General features: G+C 39.5%; 2 protein-coding genes across 2 annotated transcripts in view; both read left to right on the top strand.

The window, feature by feature from the left end:
- Positions 1–8191, top strand: part of LOC139714805 (DNA topoisomerase 2-beta-like) — a 38517-nt gene extending 30326 nt beyond the window's left edge. Inside the window, exons 13-23 of the mRNA XM_071626460.1 lie at positions 814–928; positions 1402–1523; positions 2239–2387; positions 2704–2938; positions 3470–3675; positions 4441–4573; positions 5063–5258; positions 5658–5908; positions 6482–6565; positions 7449–7474; positions 8107–8191. Coding sequence (XP_071482561.1) covers positions 814–928; positions 1402–1523; positions 2239–2387; positions 2704–2938; positions 3470–3675; positions 4441–4573; positions 5063–5258; positions 5658–5908; positions 6482–6565; positions 7449–7474; positions 8107–8191 — 1602 coding nt within the window. The remainder of the gene's footprint in view (positions 1–813; positions 929–1401; positions 1524–2238; positions 2388–2703; positions 2939–3469; positions 3676–4440; positions 4574–5062; positions 5259–5657; positions 5909–6481; positions 6566–7448; positions 7475–8106) is intronic.
- Positions 8192–11131: 2940 nt separating this feature from the next.
- Positions 11132–19780, top strand: LOC139714803 (uncharacterized). The gene is made up of 10 exons (XM_071626459.1): positions 11132–11159; positions 12034–12084; positions 12616–12708; positions 13736–13861; positions 14311–14501; positions 15346–15752; positions 16219–16426; positions 17086–17283; positions 17864–17971; positions 19511–19780. Exons 1-10 carry the CDS (start codon positions 11132–11134, stop codon positions 19778–19780), a joined length of 1680 nt encoding a protein of 559 aa, XP_071482560.1.
- The last annotated feature ends 651 nt before the right edge of the window (positions 19781–20431 follow it).

Raw genomic sequence — 20431 nt, forward strand, 5'->3', positions numbered from 1 at the left:
TACAGCCCATGAGTTCGACGCTAAGCAAACAAGGCCCACGAAACCGACACATTAAGCCCCATGTTGTATCTGTCAAACTCGTGGGCTGTTTTTGCCTAGTGTCGAACATGGGCTCTCTGACTCGTGAGCTGTATGACTCATGGACCTGTTTTCAATGTCGAAATCTTGGGCTTTGTGACTCGTGGGTGTCGGTTTCGTTGGGATATGATCCCGTTTACACTACTTCCTTTACTGGTAAATTGACTGGGTTACGAAATTTACAAAATGAGAATTGTTCTGAATAGACGATATAATTCTTCGTTGCCACCCACACTAGCTCTCTTCGTTTCCGGGTGCACTGTATACACCATGTTGGTCTTTCTCAGTGAAGCAAACTCGTATGCGCGTAGATTTCGTCTTATCAAAGAATGACCATGTGCAAGTGATCTCTGCTTTTTGATGACCTCACAAATCATTACAATCGGGACACCGTTTATCAAAAGTTCAAATCAATGTCTTTTTTTAGATCAAATTTTAGTTACAATTCCTAAATCTAGTGCCTGTCACCCTCTCTGTCTTTCTTAACCTATCTCTCCCTCCATTTCTCTCACCTTTTTTTTATTTCTATCGTTCTTTCCTTGTCTTATCATGTATCTACCAATATACTGCTCAGTCATTCGACGATATAATTATCTTTGCATATTATTTTGTTCTATCTTAATTCTCTCTCCCTCTCTCATCCGCTCACATTCTCTTCTCGCTTAAAATCTATCATCTTATTGTTCAAATATCATTGTATATAATCATTATAATTATCTTTATTTCGTGTAACAGAGGAGCCTGTACAGTAAAGAAACCGGTCGAATCAGCTACAAGGACTTCATCAATAAGGAGCTGGTTGCTTACTTTCTCCAAGACAACGAAAGATGCATTCCCGCAATGGCAGATGGTACAGAGCGTAGATTGCTCTACAATCATGGTCAAATAAGACTGTTTTAAAAGTGCAGTGCATATCTCCGGTTTGATATCACATCTTTTGATTAATTCAGTTATATTCTTCATCTAGTCTTAATCCGATTGGTATTGCTTTGCTGTTTGTATGCATGCCCTGTATATCTGCCCTGCTCTGCCGTAAAATACGAAGTCTAAGGCCTTGCTAATTACGATGTACAATGTATTTTTGTAGGTCCCTTAGTAAGCCTTACAACTTCATTTTTCGGTAAGAACCTATAAAAGAGTATCCTTGAAAACTCATGGATATCACTAGATAGATCTCATCAAACACAACTCATGCTCATACTAGTTACAATGTGAAGATGGGCCGTAATTATTGCTAATCCCTGTAAACAATTGATCTTGTTATAATGTATGGTGCAACGTCTTATCTCATCTTCCGCTAATATACTACCCGCTTTCTTGCAGGTCTGAAACCAAGCCAGCGCAAGGTCCTTTACACCTGCTTCGAGAAGTACGATAACGAGGAGGTGAAGGTGGTCGAGTTGGCGGCCGCTGTCTCGGAGATCACGTCCTATCGCTTCGGTGAAGTGAGCCATGCCCAGCCACACATTTCAACTTTTGATTCTGTTCTGACCAAATAAAAAATGAAAAGAAATGTAGTCCGAACGGAAGCTAGGAAGCCGTTTAATACGTAACTGAAGAAGAAATGATTTGAAAAACATGCGCACATCTTGTTGGCTCGCATAAAATTACGTATTTACTAGTAGATAGTTAGTACTAAAGATTTCAATGACGTCACCAATTTCAACAAGAATCATGTAAGAAATGAATGAAAAATACCATTAATGGTCTCCTTCAAAACAGAGAGGTTGATTAGGCAGAAGGTCAATTAACGATTTATATTGTGCAAAATGGAATCCATGTATTGCATGCCCCAACCCTTGTCTGAAGTATAGGCAGTTTGACAATGACAGTGGACCTGATTTATCTTAAAACATCCCGAAAGTGATCTTGGATTTCATTCCTGATCTCAAGAACCGTATATACCATCGACAATGCTTACATTTCCAACGGAAACGCTTGACATATAGCTGATGATTAAAACTAAAAAGGCTCAGGATCGGGCAGAATTACTACTTACGTATGTATCAAAGACTGTCTTGATAGAAAATGCAACGCAACTTGTATACATTTCGTAAATATTATAGATCGACATGATACATGGAGATTGTATTTGTGAAGGCCAGTGTGGAAATTTGTTGCTATTTTTACAACTATTCGCGTTCGTTTTGAATTCGACAGCAATCCCTGATGAGTACCATCATAAACTTGGCCCAGAACTTTGTGGGCAGCAACAACCTCAACCTGCTGCAGCCTATCGGTCAGTTTGGCACCCGGCTGCGCGGGGGCAGGGATGCAGCCAGTCCCCGCTACATCTTCACCCAGCTCAGGTATGTGACCAAAGCGAAAGATCAACATAGATAAACTTAATAAAACATTAACACAATATTATCATATTGTATTGTGCTCCAGAAGAATGTACTCCTGTGACAACGGTCATGAAATTTCTTTATAGTTCAGTGGGAAGATTAATGTGGATGAATCATCTCAATTTGGAAATTGAAGATAAAATGCCTGCTCCTGTTTTGAAACAAAGTCAATATATATTTCATCTGCCACTGAACTTGGCAGGCATGCATAAGCTCAAAGCCTGCAGCATATATTTTGTAAACATATAAACTGTTATCTGCTCTTTCTTGTCTGTAGTTCACTGGCCCGTCTCCTGTTCCCCGCCTGTGACGACAACCTCCTGACGTATCTCCATGACGACGACAACCAGCGCATCGAGCCGCAGAACTACGTGCCCATCATACCCATGGTGCTGGTCAACGGCAGCGAGGGAATCGGCACGGGTTGGAGCACCCGCATCTGCAAGTACGACGTGCGGGAAGTGGTGGACAACATCCGCAGGATGATTGCTGGGGAGGAGCCTGTTCCCATGGTAACAGCAATCAGTGACTTGGCACGGGATGGTTGATAAGGGGAATTGAGCCGCAAGCTGATTTCTATAAATCGGGATGAACCTGTACTGAAAGTATCAGAATAAGATATATTATTAGCTGTTTTTACTTCTTTCGTATAGTATAACACTCTGGACATAATTATGTGGCATTGTAAGGACGTCAAGCAAACATACTAAATTTCGGTTCTATGTTATTGAATGTTCCTGTCTTTTTCACTGATGGCATTCTTCATTTTCCCTTGGTCTTCTCGAGCTAGGAAAGTGATCGTTTAACATTGTGTTGATTTTAACGCTACAACCAACGAGTTATCTACTGTATTCATGCAAAAATATTGTGTCAGCCAAGCATAATTGGCCATATTTTCGCTGTGAACAGTGAGTGCGTTTGCGCATAGACGTGATTTTCATGACATCGTTAACAGAGGGGGAAAAGGGAGATGACAGTTTCATATAAATCTCTAGAACGTTTACCTGCTGAAGTTAGCCGACTTGTATCCTTTTTCTTTTCAGCTTCCGTCCTATAGGAAATTCAAAGGAACCATCGAAGAGGTGGAGCCGAATCGATTCCTAGTCACAGGCGTAATCGAGGTCGTGGATAGCACGACCGTCGTGATCACTGAGTTACCGATCGGGACTTGGACCCAGATCTACAGCGAACAGGTCCTGGAACGAATGTTGCACTGCATCTCGTCTGACAGTGGAGGGCACACTATCACGTGAGGGTTCAGATATATGTGTGTTGATTGTGTTTTTTTTTTATTCTATAGCATTATTTACATCTGATAAGATATAACCCAACTTCAGTCAAAGCTAGTAGATACAACTTGTCTGTACGTATAACGCCATTTTCGCACAGTGAATAAGAATCAAAATCCACAGTTAACTGACACGCTACATTGATATAACCATATACCTTCAAATGATGAATTATTCTCTTTGCAGCAGTCTGGTATAAAAAGTAATGCTTGAGTAAGTAATTGTGTGTTCGGTTTTCCGTGTTTGTTCGTTTGTTTGTTTGTTTTCTAATTTGTTGTTTGCATTCCACCCTTAAGAGTTCTTGGAGCAAGTCATTGAAAATACCGGATTTGCACAGTTCTTTCTTGCGGATGGCGTTCATAATCGTACCAAATCTGAGAAACTAAGTTGTGGTCTCAGAAGTACAAAATATAATGTACTGTACCTTCATTTGGGATCTAGATTATCTAAGATTTCCTTTCCTGCATGGTTTGGGTTGCTTGTGATTCATTTCTGTCCGCAGTATTTTGGTTTTTTTTTTCTTGTTCATTTTCTCTGATTTTTTTCATTCATTCATTTGATTGTTTATTTATTCATCCATCTATCCGTCCATCCATCTATATATATACATGTATGTATATCTATCTATCATCTATAATGATAATCTATCTATCTATCTATCTATCTATCTATCTATCTATCTATAATAATGATCTAGCTATCTATCTATCTATTTTACTTCACAGTGACTTTGACGAGCTCCATGTGGATGATGAAGTCAGGTTTGTAGTGAAGATGTCACAGGATGAACTTCGGAAGGCCGAAGAGGCTGACCTCCACAAAGTGTTCCGGCTGCAAACCACCCTGTCACAGACCATGGTACATCATTTTACTCTAAGCCCCACAATATGCTAAAAACCTCTTCATTCACGTTCGTAATGTCTCTGAGCAAACTGTATTATACACACGTAATAAAACCTTTTTTCCAATCACGCCAATTGTGCTTTGTATTCGTGACGATAATCTATGTCCAGTTTTGGGTGTAAATGATAATGTTTTATGATCATGCAAGGAAGAAGTCAAGTGTGATACTCTCATTCTTAGTTGATAAATTCATGCTCTTGAATTGAATATCGGGAAACAGAACTAGTATCTTTGAACATAACACGCTCACTTTTTCGCTTTTCGCGGCATTAGGCTAAGGTCAGGATCAAGTGTATTATGCCAACATCTATACAAGCTGCTAGTATATAATCCGATATAATCCTCAAATGTCACAGCATCTGTTCTAAGACATATTCGAATTAGAGATTATTTTGTGTGTGTGTCTGTGAGTTGTCTCATCAAGCTTTTCGATGAATTTCACAGGTTTTATTCGACAGACACAGCTGCATCCGTCGCTATGACAACGCGCTGGAAATCATGAAAGAGTTCTTCTCGTTGCGAATGGAGCTATACCACAAACGCAAGACGCACTTGGAGGGCCTGCTACGGGCCGAATCCTCTCGTATTGGCAACCAAGTCAGATTCGTCGAGGAGCGGATCGAGGGAAAGATTAGGATAGGTGTGTCTTAAGAATTTGATAAGTGCAATTTTGGCCACCCTTCACTAGCGTTTTCATCGAATTATCATAACGTACAGGGATGGAATTTTGTGACAATGGCTCCGACAAATGTTACACATGTTAACCCTTTATATTCGACACAAACGGTACGTTGTTTTTGTTTGTTTCTTTGTTTGTTTGTTTGTTGTTGTTTTTTAGTTGTTTGTTTGGTTTTTTTTTACTTCAACTTTGAGGCCCGGGTTTCGAAGCCACCAGTTTTGTTTTCTTGAGAAATTAAAAAAGTACACATTATAGAATGACTAGCGGGAGCCCTATGAGTTATAAAAAACAAAAGGAAGATAGGAACATTGTTCGTGATATCGGGTTGTTTTTCCATGATTGTCCTATTTATACTTACAGAGAGCATGGGTACAGAAAACGTGATCCAAGTGCTTGTTCAGCGAGGCTACGACTCTGACCCCGTCAAGGCCTGGAAGGAGAGCCAGGGAAATGGAGCCGCGGACACGGAGGAGGCGGGCGACGAAGGGGACGGGGCAATGTCGAAATCTGGTCCAGCCTCGGGGCCGGACTTTAACTACCTCCTTGGCATGGAAATGTGGAGCTTGACCAAGGAAAAGAAGGATGAACTCCTCAGACACAGGGACAAGAAGGTTTGGAGGCTTTCGTCTCTCTTTATTTTGATCATAACATTATAAAAAACAACTAAAACAGCCTCTGTAATTGTACGATTGCCCAAACTGTACATTGTTGTCATTCTATTCAGGTGATTTAGCTTATTCATTTTGTAGGTCTATGTAGTATCAAAATTAATGTAGCCTGTATGACGAGTAAGCAAATAGGTGTAGTTGGACTTCACTCACTGTATCCATGATGACAATTAAAGCGGAGATTAAACAGGGATCAGAGACTAAGAAAAAAATAGTGTCCGCACAGAGTATCGCAAGTATAAGAGCCTTGTTTGTTTTAACGACAATGTGGAGTGGTGAGAAACGGGGGATTTCCAGTGGGAAAAAAATCAGCACGTTTTTATTCCATAGATTGTATGGCAGAAGTCAATGAGATGCTATTTTACAATTCTATACGGCCATATTGGATACATGTGTATTTCAAAAGCGAGCATTTAAATACACAGTGACTATGAACATGTGTTAAAGCATGTACATCGAATGGATGATCTCACGAAAGACACCGCGTTAACTAACTTCATGTTGTCCATTCTATAGGAACAGGAATTCTCTGCCCTGAAGGATAAGACAGCTGACATGCTGTGGCTGGAAGATCTAGAGGCCCTGTCACATGAGCTTGACGTGAGTATTTTTCTTCATGTCTTTCGAGTGAAATGCTAACAGGCTAATTCCCGTTCACGTTGATTATAATGAATATGGAGTATAGAATATTAGTAAAACAACCAGGTAAGTAAGTAACCAGTATTCATGGTACAATCGACATGATGTTACAAGTGTTTTCTTTTTGTAAATGAAACGGTCATCGATAAAATGAATATCACAAGTTTCAAATTGATTGCACGCAAAAATGCTCACTAGATTTCCTAACGCTCATATATCGTTACGAATTATTATACCCTTCGCTTCAAGTGATTATATGGTTATGAAATGATATAGCTTCAACTTCCCTACGTAAACGGTGGCAACCTGGTATTTTTTTTTTCATGTACCATCATTTTTTTCAACGCTGTTGGCTCTGATGGAGTAGAATTATCTCGAACATTGTCGTGATGTCCCGAACATTTTATACTTCGCAGAACAAGAGAACTGTTTTACGATATCGATCCACGATACTTCCGTGTGTTTAAGCAAAATGTGATTTAAATGAAGTGTATGGTCTCCATAATCATGAACTTTATGCATTTGATATCTATTAGTTTGTTTTTTTTTATCATTTTACTGTGTAGACGTACCACTGTGTAGACGTATCACGCGAACATAATCAATGCAGAAAGGAAGACAGAGAGAGGGAACGAGACAGATAGATAGATAGATAGATAGATAGATAGACATCCCGATGGATAGATAGATAGATAGATAGAAAGCCAGGGAGACGGGGAGGGAAAGAGAAGGAGATAGATTGTATATTTATTTATCCGTATATATTTGTCTTCGGATCACTTTATTTTGCCGATGATCATCTTAAAGTTGCCCTTCTGCGGTCTCTCGATCTTCGTCTCCACAGCGCACCGACGTGCTTGACTGCCGACAGTAATGGAGCGGACATACACCGAGGGAAATGTGGGAATGAATTTGGTCTTTCATGAACGTCTCGATTTTTCGGACCCTGAACATCAAGTGTTGGATATTCTCTGTACTCCCTCGGAATATTCATTCAGTCAAACACTGACTATTACTGCGCTGTGGCATAGCGGATAGGACTCCCGACTCCCGATCTGAGGACCCGAGTTCGAATCCCGCCCAGCTTACGTCCTTGGACAAGATGTTTTACCCACCATGTCCCTCTCGACCCAGGTGTATAAATGGGTAGCTGGCAACGCTAGGGTAATAATAATGACAGGGCCCTCTGGTAGAGCAGTGGCAACAGCTACCCTGGGTAAATAAGACCTTATTATTTATTTTATTATAATAAGACCTTACTATACTGGGTTTTTTTTAACCGGGAAAGTCATGAAATAGATACAGCTGAGATGAGTAATGATCTTTGTTTGGCGTACAGAACAGAGAAAGACTCGTTATTAAAGTATAATATGCATCTAAGACACTACGTGTCAGGTTCACATTTCAGACCGTCATATACGAAGAGCAGCTGACATTCACACTTTGCAACTTTGCCAGTATTACTAGTTGCCAGACTTGCTCTATATGACGCCTTTTTGCAGCACAGAGAACAGCTACAGAGGGTCCAAAACCGTGAAGACGTCCAAGACCAGACAGATCAAGACCAGGAACAAAACCAAGACTTAGATATACATGTATAATCTGATAATAGTGTATCGAATATATTATCATATCTGAAGGACTAGAAAATGCTCAATTTGGAATAATGATAAGCATTGGTGTAGACTAAAGCCATGAGAGAAAAAGAAAGATTAAAAGCTATGAAATGATTTGCAGCCAACGACTTGGTGCTTATGAAAAAAACTTGAAACCCGAAAATTTTCATTCACAGCAATAATTTCTCCCTGTACCGAAGATAGTTGCAGAGCAGAAAACTGTAACCAGTCTTTTGATGTTTTATTGTGTTGTTTTGATCTTGTCATGGTAATATGCTTCATGGCATAATGCAGCCTGTATTGTTCACACAAAATCTTGTAACTTGAATTGTTACTTTGTTTTTGTGTTGTTATTGTTGTTGTTGTTGCTGTTATTATTATTATCATTATCATTATTATTGCTGCTGCTACTGCTGAAGGGAGCCCAAGAATAACAGTATAATAGATTATAAAGCACTAATGGGGGTACACTTGGGCACTGAATAAATAGAAACAATTAAGTAAATAAAATCACTTTTTTGGCATTAACTATTTCCTTAAATTTGCATATAAATCAAATTTCTGTGCCACCACACTTCAGAATTACTCCTTATTTTGATCACACCTAGATCTGGTGCCCCTTTGATTCCTTTTCATCATAATTTTCGGTAAAAGAGTGAATGCCTTTGTGTCACCTCTACAATATTTCTGAGGAGTAGACCACTTTTAAAAGCAGAGCTCATTAGTTATCTTTCACTGGAATCTAGAACTGAAAATGATACAAGCATTGTAATAAGAATAGAAAGCAATCAGGTTAGAATACCGTACAAAAACAAAAATCACCTTTGGAATTTGGGAATTTTCATTTCCATCAACTCCTTAATGAAACAAGATGTATTTCTACTGATCATGTGACATTATACATGTTACAAGAATACTACATCATTTTACGTTTGTATTACCCATGGATATTGTTTGCAAATGAAAATAAAGCATGAATGAATGATTGAATGAATGAATGAATGTATGAATGAATGAATGAAATAGACCTACATGCATATTCAGTCGTATTGAAGTCTATGTAAAATACTTGTTAATTTTCTGTATATATCTAAACATAATATCGCCATCTTAGAAGTTTGAACGAAGCGAGTTTGATCAATTGATCAAGACTCTGCTTATTTTAAAGGGATGGCATAGTATTGGTGGAGATGAGGATTGGGCTTTTAACTTTTTGCGAGATACCAAGACACCACTTATGAAAATGTAATAGCGCAGAGCATACCATTCTAAGAGGAATTCAAACTTTATTTGATGAAAGTCGGTTTTTGAATGGCTGAGACATCCAAAAACTAAGTAAAACAAAGCGAGTGTGATAACAGGTGAGTCCCACCTTTTATTAGGATTGCTCTGTGTTTGGATATCTCAGCCATTTCAAAACCAATTTTCGTCAAATAAAAGTTGATCCCCTCTTGGAATTTGTCATGTTCTTTCAGATTTCATAAAAGGTTTCTCATTATCTCACCAAAAATGTGAGAAACATGAAGTTCGGTCTCAACCAAAACTATACAATCCCTTTAACTTCCTCAAAATGCAATTCAAATATGGTGATTTTGTCCTAATGATACCTCCGTTATATTACCTGACAAAACAGAGACTGCCGGGAAGCTAAATTTCACATGAGAAAGTAACTCTAAACTAGGAATGCAGCGTATACAGATATATACATGCGTCGTATATGTATTGATTGCTATTGTCACGTGTTAGTTCGGAAAGTGAAATTTTCCTATTAAATCTTTGTCACTGCCTCCACAGATTGATTTTGTGTTTGTTTGCTGGTTTGTCTGTTTGTCTGTACGTCCTTCAGCACCTCAGTGCAAATACGTTGTTAACGGATTTTGATTTTTTTTTTTCGGGAATATCGGAAACGATTGAAAGAATATACGTGTGTATACATGCATATACAGTACATATAAGCGAGACGCATATTATATACTCGGTGGGAGTTTAAGTACAGAAAACTGAATAATTTTGATTGAATTAAACAGTGAAGCCACAAAGACGTGCCCAGTAGCAGGAAACATATGAACTTGAATAGTTTTACGACAAACTCTTCATGTCAGCTGATTTATTTTTCTTACCCCTAAAAAAGAGGTTTCTGTTTTGGGCTAAGATTTGGTAAGATTTTTGCTTTGCTTTTGTTTTGTCAAAAGTTAACTATATAACAGAGACGTGTTATAACATCTTGTATTGAACCATCGAGAATAAGGGAGGGATATTGCAATAATAGTAACACTTTCCCGATACTGTGTGCCAGATTAACAAACTTTCAGAGTGTAAAACAGTTGATGACCTAATTTTCAAATTCCAACCACTGGGTATCCGAGAACTCCACCAACTCGCACTAGCCTGTTAAGTGGCTTGTCGAACGCACCGTACCGTGTGCTCTCGAACATTGCATGCACCTGTGCACCCTTACACTGGTATGACGTCAACGGGTAAACTCCTTTGCGATCACCAGGCAACCAAGCCAGTAGCGGGTTGTTAGAGAGGATATAACTTTAATTTTACGTAATATTTCAAGCAATTTCTATTTATTATTTGAATATATTTTGTGTATTCATAATATTAGTAATACATATATGTATTCAAACAAATTTATTTAACGAAATATAAACCTCAATTTTGTGATATAACTGAACGTGGAGTAATTAACAGGAAGCGCAGCAGCAGTGTCTCGCGGTCTCGCTCGGTCTCCGTACACTGCGGACAGGTTGCACGTACAGTATACCCTCTGCTTCGGGGCACGAATATCGTGGATCTGCTGCCTGTATGTGCTCACTCACACACACTAGATTTCTGTGAAGGTTTTACGAATACAATCCTATTTTGACAAATACATATCTACGTGAATTCTTCATATGCCTGCAAGATGGGGACTGGATGTAGCAGTGGATATGGTAAGTTGCATTCGATGCCAGTTTTCTACTATACTATTAAAGCGTAAATTTAGGTGTATTCTACCTAATTTAATGATAATCCAGGGACAAGGACAGTGATCAGGTGATCCTAGCTCCCTATAGGTTAACACTGTATCTAGTGAAAGATTTAATCACCTGTTAATAGCTCCATGAAGAAAATGTGTGCCTGTGTGAGATAGGCCAGCATAAAGATGTATGTCACTCAGTGTCCCAAATAAATGCATAGAAAATGAGACATTCCTTTCTTCATGTACTTTGTATACCTGGTACATGTACTTTGTATGTCTGCTGTCAGAGTATAAAGTTATAGGATAGATCTAACAAAAGTTAGTCGAATATGGTTTTAGTACTGAGTCACCTTTTTTTAAATGTTAGATTCATTTCTTAGATTTGCAATTTCGTTCATTCTTGTGTATTCCAACTCTTTACAGCCAGGTGATCCCATCACTGCAAGCCCTTTAGGCTTTTACGGGACGCCTATTTTTCACTTTACTTCACTTCTCTTTTCTTGTTCCTTTCTTTTTTAATCTGATTTAGTACCAACTTGTTATGATGACCTTTATGCCAGCCCTGTAGTTAGTGCTGTTTGTTAATTATGTTGCATTTCTTCTCCTTTTTTTAATTATAGAAATAAAGGAGATTTATCCTCTCAAATATTAAATACATACATATATACATATACCACACTGTATATGATATATGTTTCATACCCTGCTCCACATTATTTCAGAGAGTCAATGTAAAGTCGGTCTAGTTTTACACAATCTTGAGGTTCCGGTGAAAGTGAAGTTTGATATGATGTGATTTTTGGGATTGGTCTTTGATAACCATTTCATCTACAATTTTCTCCTAGCACTAGATCCAGGCATTGGAGAGATTCCGAGCTTCAAAATCGTCTTAGTAGGTAAGTTTGCATTATGTCAGTGTCATATTTTTCACATTTACTGAGTTCATCTTATTTCATGACTTAAAGAAATTTCTGTATGTATGGTGCAATTTTCAGTGCTGGTGAACCTTGATAACTGGATATGGCAATCTACATGGAGATAAGTATCATGAGGATTTGACTTTGGTTTAAAGAAATTCAAATGAAAGCAAGAATTTAACCAACTTTGACCACAATGTGACGAAGGAGAACATGGAACTGATAATTCTAATGTTAGTTAATCATCTGATAAAGTATTCTGCAGATACCTTAAAAACAACCTTTTCTGTATTGTACGTGATGCTAATCCAAGTTGTTTGTATAAGTCTGTTTTGTTTTTTGTTTTTTTGGTTTTTTTGTGAATGGAAACAGCAGAGTGTGACCAGATAGCAAGAGCTTTGCAAAATAGCAACAAAAAAATGCACTGCTTTTGAAAGCTCATTAGAGTGCATGTGCAATGAATGATTATGCCAAGTATATTAACAACCCTCCGTAATCTCATTTGTAAAGGCGATGCAGAGACAGGAAAAACCAGCGTCTTCATGCGCTACTTCAAGAACCAATTTGACTACAGCTACAGACCCACAACCACAGTCAGCATTGGTGAGAATTATTCCATCACATTTCTTGAAATAGTGATGGTGTCTTACACAGTGTACATGTTGTAAACAAGGGCTGCACACTAATCCAGTTTTTTTCTAGTTTTTTGACAAGGATAGGTTGGTCCAGTATATAACCAGTTTTTTCCATATCTATTTTGCTGCTCCAAACCTAAAATTTACTGGTCCTGATCCGTATTTCGACTAGCCCCAACAATATTTTTTTTTTTTTACATTTTACTAGTCATGTTGGACCACTGAATTAGGTAATTCCTGAAAAGTTCCTGGCCTGACAGTGATTTCTTCACCACGCTTGGACCGTCAGACTTGTGTTAACTGTTGTGTGACCCTCACATTTCTAAATATAATGTCCAGCAACTGGCTGAAGCCCACAAGTAGAAACGTTGACTGTATACGCTATAATTTTCGCGTACATAAATTTTCGCGAATTGCCGCTGTCACACATTTTCGCGAGTGGTTAAATTCGCGATTGGGGGACCAGAGAAAATATGAAGTGGCAAAGAAAGTGTGAATTTTCAACTTACTAGCAAATAAGAATGATACTAGTTATACACTGCATGGAAAAGACTTGCCAAACTCTGCGAACTAGTAAGTTAGAATTCAACATTTTTGAAGTGGTTAAGTCCATCGCGCTAGATTTCTGACTAGTGGTCCCCTAGATTTCTGACGAGTGGTCCCCTTGCGATAATGGATTGGCTCTCTACAGTATTCGTAAGTAGACGTGGACGTGCGTAAACAAGCTTAGCCAGTATGGTCTGTTAGGTAAGCCGTGACATGGTATACTAGTACTGAAATGTTCGTATCATCAAGGCAAGGGATTCATTTTGGAAGGTAATATTTTCGCGTGTTGTTAATTTCGCAAATAGCTCCCGACTCGCGAAATTCGCGAAAATAAACCCCCCGCGAAATAAATAGCGTATACAGTATATTGTGAATGTTCCATGACTGCAGTGTCTAGAAAAATCACATTTTACTTGTGCTTACTGTTCTCTCTCTCTCTCTGTGCGCAGAAAATGTGGTGAAGAAGGTCAATGTCCCAGAACACACCTTGGTTTCCATAGCAATGTGGGACCTCCCAGGCAGAGAGGAGATGGACCTGAGACAGAGTTACTACAAGGATGTAGATGCAGCTATTGGTAAGTGTGTCTGGAAGGGTTACCATGGCAACTGTCTATGGGGCACAAACATAGAGAAATGATGCTATTACCAAAGCTGTAAGACCAAGCGAGGCCAGTGTATATTTGGAATGAATAATGCCTTTGGCAGAGTTTTGATGACGACTTGGCTACAACCAGACTACCAATCACAACCAGCATTGACAACTGTTTGTCTCCTGGGCCAGTCCATTTCTTCATAGGGGTGTGTCCTCCGGTCACACAAAAAAGGATGGTACAACAAGACAATATTACATCTTGATATCATCTTTTATTTCATTTAGCAGTGTCCAATGCTTTCGAAAATTGTCATTTTCTGGGCAAATCACCAATTGCTGGCTACCTAATCACCAGTTTATTCAACTTTTGAAATACATTCCTGGTTAGTGCTTCATGAGTTTCACACTCTGTCTGTACCGCCCATTTTGCAGTTGTTGTGAACAGTGCTGACCCAGAGAGCGTGGAGCTGGGAACCACATGGAAACAAGACATCCTCAACCATGCCGTGGTGACAAAGAAGCGTGTCGTCGGCACCCCCGAGGGGTCAAAGGTCGTCACAGAGTATGAGCCAGCGGATCACACACAGATTCCTGTCCTTCTCCTCGGCAATAAATATGACTTGGTGAGTTTGAAATTAGCCCACCTCTGTCTCTATACATTATTTATGTGAAAGTATACGTATGTAAAAGTGATCAGTATCCTCCAAAAATGAATTCAGGGAGATATGTTCTTGCAGTCTGTGGATTAGATGAGTACATTTCATTTGTTGTTGTTGTTTTGTTCCTGTTTTACAAATATGAAATCAGTGTTTCCATAAGCAGTCAGTTTTATAGAGCGACATGCAACACCAATGATGCAGACAACTTGTCACTGTGGTGCTGTTTAACCATGTCAAAGGAACTCACACCCTTGCACCCAATAGTTTTCCTGGGTCAGGGAAAAATGGGGTTCTTAGTGAACAGTGTATGTATACTTAGTCTTATCAAGGTCAAGTCATTATAGACCATGAATGTGGCTTTAACCTACTACTTGTAAAGTTGTTATCAAATCAGAGCTCAGAGGCATGAACTCTTGCAAGATGAATTTCTACATTGTCTATTGCAAGTTTATGTATCCATTTACTATTCTTTGTCGAGGTTTGAAGAACATAATATGAATGCCTCTGCACTCTGAATTTACAAGATGGATTTCTGAATTGTCTTTGCTGATCACTTGAGTTTTATGACAATGTATAATTATCGTAAGGTTCTACAATTATTGTACACTCTTTTCATCTTACATAGTTTTACGCACCTTGTTTTCTGTTACCAAAAAAGTGATGTCTATATGTTTTTGTTGAAAAATGAAATGAAAATTGGATTGAATTGAAATTTATATAAAATGTACTATTTTTCATCAAGGTTGAAGAACATTCAATGTATCACAAGTTAACTTGAACTGGGGAATTTTCCTGTGCTTCCCATCAGGTGGAAGAGAGGCAAGCCCTACAGGCAGAAAGGGAGGCGAAGGAGGAGGAGGAGGAGGAGGATGTTTCAAAGATGACTGACAAATCTCCACTGATTGAGGATAACCGGGATTCGGTCACACCCGAGGATCGCATCGTCAAGGGCGAGGATGATGGTAGCCACGGCGACGGGAGAGGTGATGCGGACGGAGATGGGGCAAGTCTGGGAGGAGAGAAGGACAGAGGGATTGAGAATCCAGAGAAGGATGAAGGAAAGGATGGAGATGGAGAGATGGTGAAATTGATGGAGGAGGAAGAAAAGAAGGAGGTGACAGTCTGGAAGTATGAGGAACAGCAGGAGGTGGAGGAGGTTCCACCAGAGATCCAGTTCCTGGAAGACATCGCTGAGAAGCATGGATTTGTTGGCAGGTGGGGAGGAAATATCCTATTCTGCATGTTTGGCCAGATTGCCACAGAAAATCTAAACCCACAGAGAGCCCTGCTATTCTTAGGCCTGTCTGTGCAGTCACCTTTTGGCATTTACCCTAATGTATGATGACATGATATATTCCTTCAAGTTAATCCAACCTGAGTATGTATGCCCATGATTTTTATCAGGACTATTACTAAAATGCTGAATATTCGGTGCTTATTTTCATGAGAAAAGGGCAATTTGTCAGTCAGTTGTGATATATTGTTTTCATTTTTTTAACCTGGTCATCTTAAAGACATTACATGAGGATGATATAACATGTAGTTTCCATTGAAACAGTTGTATATATGTACACAAGTATACTTGTGCATGTGCAGTGTAGCAGTGTGTTTATGTGTGGACTTTCCACTCTCATTAAGACTGTTTTGTCTATAAATCTTTCGTGCACATTCAATCACACAGCGTGGCTGTCTCCGCCAAGAACTCTGAGGGCGGTGTTCACGCAGCCGTCCAGGCTCTGGTCCGGCATCTCCTGGAGCGCAAGCTGAAGGACCGCACCAAGGATAGGATGGCTGCAGTGCAGGTCAAGAGGGCAAAGATCAAGAGGCCAAAGGTCAAAAAGAGGGACCCCAAGGCATTTGAGCCTCTGCAGAAGACAGACATTAAAGAGGTCAGTGTTTTGATAAAAAAGAAAACCTAACACTTCAAAAGCTTTAGGCAATCACTCGTTTGCTTATGCTGGGCCAATTTCAGTGAACTTCACTTGTACTTTTGTGGATGTGAGTAATGTCAGTGGTACATTGTCAACATTATTCATACATAAATTTAACATTTGAAATATGATTAAACTAGTTTAGCAGAGCACTAAAAAGATGTAAAAATTTCCAAATCAAGAGATATTTCATATGTAGAAATTGTTTTGTAGAGTAGCAACTACAGAGCAATCATTTTACTCATCATTCAGACTCTGCTTTGAGCTGAATTATATATTTGCACAAATACCTGTGAAGTGCATTTCATTCATACATTTCCAAGAGTGAATGTTGTTTAAGTATAGATGCACATTTACTGTGATAACACTATGATATGTATTCAGAATGTCATTTGGTGTGTTATACTCAGATAACAGTATCTATCCCTTCCTACAAACAGATGTGGCCAATCACTCAGTGAGTTTGGACTGATTTCCTTTTCATGGCCAACCAGTTTTGCATAAATTATGCTTTTCACTTCTCAGACTTATTTGATGGATGGAAATATATTCTACAGATTTGCTGTTATTTTGTATTCATTTCTTGTCTCCTCACTCCCAATCCGTGTTTAACACAGCTGGACGATCTATTCAATAGCTGCAACCGTCACATGGCGCTGATTCACGAGACGAGGCTGGCGTACCGCCGAGCCGTGCGCCTCTTTAAAACCCAGTGCATGGAGGCTGAGGTGGTGGAGGAGGGCCCCAAGTGCTCAATGGAGGATTGCGTCAGTGGGCTGAAGGCATCGCTGGCAGAAGACAACTTGGAACTATTGGTGAGTTCTGCTTTCTCGTCCCATGCCAGACAACCAGCTGCCACTCTACAGACAGACTGCTACAGTCTGTCTATTTTTTTTCAGCCATTTGACAGACTGGAGCTTTGCGACTTGACACAAATTTATCACTATTTGACTGACTGCAGGTTGCTCACGATGAATATCCTAGATGATGATTGTGGTAAGTGTATCTAGATAACAAAAGTAATCCGTGATGGCATGTTTTCATGCATGATTGTTTCTGTCATCTGCCCTTTTATTTCATCTTACATGACATTCCATCATGCTCCGAGTGCTTATTTATTAGAGAATGTAGAATTGGCAATGCAAGAGAGGTGATAGCCATAGAATTTTGCACTCTTACTGCACTGCAATGAATGTCATCTCTCAACCCAAGTAATGTCTAGTTACATGGCTATGTATTTGATACGTTTCCATTCCTTTTCCTGTGCCATTGTCTGAAGCAGATTTGTGCTTGTTTTTAAAATTGATGAGAATTGCTTATGATGTATTACTTCCCGCATTTGCAAACCACTGAACAAAGGATTAATGATGCATGTAAACATCTTCCTTGTCGTAGGCGGAGGATGAGAAGGGTTTCATTCAGCTCCTGGTGCGAGGGGAGACGAGAGAGGAGGACGATAAATCAGAGGACATGAGGAGTCTCCTCAACACTTTCCACTCAGAGGTGAGTAACGAGGACCACCGGATGGGAGAGCATCTGGGTGTGGTGGTGATGATGGTGATGATGGTGATGATGATAGTTGTAGTGATGATGATGATGGTGGTGATGATGGTGATGATGGTGATGATGATAGTTATAGTGATGATGATGATGGTGGTGGTTGTGATGTTGATGTTGATGGTGATGATGATAGTTGTAGTGATGATGGTGGTGGTGGTGATGATGGTGATGATGGTGATGATGATAATTATAGTAATGATGATGATGGTGGTGGTGGTGATGTTGATGGTGATGGTGATGGTGATGGTGATGGTAGTGCTATTGGTGTTGGTGATGATGATGGTGATGATGGTGATGATGGTGATGATGGTGATGATGGTGATGATGGTGGTGATGGTGATGATGATAGTTATAGTAATGATGATGATGGTGGTGGTGGTGATGGTGATGGTGATGGTGATGGTGGTGCTATTGGTGTTGGTGATGATGATGGTGATGATGATGGTGATGATGGTGATGATGGTGATGATGATAGTTATAGTAATGATGATGATGGTGGTGGTGGTGATGTTGATGGTGATGATGATGATGGTGCTGTTGGTGTTGGTGATGATGATGGTGATGATGATGGTGGTTATAATGAGGATAATGATATTGATGACAAATGAGATTCCAATGTGGTGATGCCTGTTTAGATACCAAATGAGATACATTGTACTGCACAAGTTATCACACAAGTTACCACACAAGTTATAGTACAAGTTACCATACCAATTACCATATAAGTTACCATACAAGTTGCCGTATAAGCTACCGTGTCAAAAAAAAAAAAGTTTGCAGATCTTTTTCACATTTACTCTGTCTGCAGAGTTTGTAGCCCTATTTTTCCCACAAAAAACTGGAAAGAGATGTTACAATGCCTTAAAGGACAAGTTCACCTTCATAAACATAAGGATTGAGAGAATGTAACAATATTAGTAGAACACATCAGTGAAAGTTTGAGGAAAATTGGACAATCGATGCAAAAGTTATGAATTTTTAAAATTTTTGTGTTGGAACCGCTGGATGAGGAGACTACTACAGCTTGTGAGTCATATGCGTACAACAGTATAAAGAAAATGTAAAAGAAAATTCAACATATTTTCACTTTTTTCGCATAATAAAAGAGCTCTTGTCTTGCCTCTTTCTAAAGGCAGGGGGAATAATATTGCCCATAACATTTGTCGGTAACGAGTCAGGGGAATGTGTACTTTTTTCAAAAGATGGAATTTTGTGAAATTCTCTTTATATTTTCCTTATATTGTTGTACGCAAGTTATTCATACACTGAAGTAGTCTTCTCATCCAGCGGTTGCTGCACAAAAATTTTAAAAATTCATAACTTTTGAATGGATTGTCTGATTTTCCTCAAACTTTCAATGATGTGTTCTACTAATATTGCTACATTCTCTCAATCCTTATGTTTATAAAGGTGAACTTGTCCTTTAATAACGAATTGCTTTTAAACACTCTCATGACCTATGACCCGTGTACATATATCCAGGTTGCAGTGGCCAGTAGAACCATCCTGAAGGAGTGTCCCTCAGCCATCTCCAGCCTCCAGCAACTGGACGACCAGATCCAGGCCGACTGTCGGGGCGCCATCGAGCGGGCCTCGCAGGAGAGCCCTCTGACCACGAGGGCGCTGCGCAATATCCAGGATGCGGTGGACATGAACCGGGCGCGCATCAAGCATGCCAAGGCGCAGTCCCACGAGTGTCTCCAGGAAGTGGAGAGCTCGTACAAGAAGATCAAGGCGGCTATGATCTGGTAGTCATGGCAACAGAAAACCTCAACCTTATAGTTGAGCCAATGCAATCTTTAGCTAAGCACCACACTTTGTGGCATGTTGGTACATTTTTGACTCTACATCAAGCTCCAAGAATTCCAAGTCACTGGTCATTAGAAAGATCACCTTCACCCTTTGAGGAGAGGCAAATTTTGCTACGACATGCATTTCCCATAGATACCTGCCCGAGTATACTCGGGACTCATCTTCAGCGGGTTAATGCGGTAGCCATGACAGTGATATAGGTACTCATAGATTCAGTGTATTCCAATTTGTCTATAGCTTTAGTGGAGTTGTATTGTGGCAATTGAGGGCCCTGTTTTATGAAGAGCTATAATTGATTATATAGTTGATTTCTATCATAAGTCAATGGCAGCCTGTGTGGTAGGGGAATTTACTATTGATTATGTCTGTTATGTCAAACCATGTGAAAACTGAATTTCCTTATTGGACCATAAATCAATCAAATCAAATCAAATCAATATCTTTTGATAAAACGGGGCTCTGGTTATTTAACAGTAGAAGGTGGAATGATGTACAGTTCTACTGCAGAGCTTATCGGAAATGAATCTCAAGGCTTCCAGTTGCAAGAGCTGGCATTCTGTAATATTCCTTTCCTAATCTTTGTGGAGCTCA

The sequence above is a fragment of the Diadema antillarum genome, unplaced genomic scaffold, assembly GCF_040938485.1.
Source record: "Diadema antillarum isolate AM-2024a unplaced genomic scaffold, OU_Dant_1.0 seq00002441_RagTag, whole genome shotgun sequence".
In the NCBI taxonomy this organism is placed as follows: Eukaryota; Metazoa; Echinodermata; class Echinoidea; order Diadematoida; family Diadematidae; genus Diadema; species Diadema antillarum.

Bases quoted from the DNA above. Each gene is read 5' to 3' on its own strand.
- LOC139714803 (XM_071626459.1), top strand. From the start codon at position 11,132: ATGGGGACTGGATGTAGCAGTGGATATG. The intron at 13,862-14,310 runs GTAAGTGTGTCT...CCCATTTTGCAG, and splicing joins GGATGTAGATGCAGCTATTG to TTGTTGTGAACAGTGCTGAC. The intron at 14,502-15,345 runs GTGAGTTTGAAA...GCTTCCCATCAG, and splicing joins TCGGCAATAAATATGACTTG to GTGGAAGAGAGGCAAGCCCT.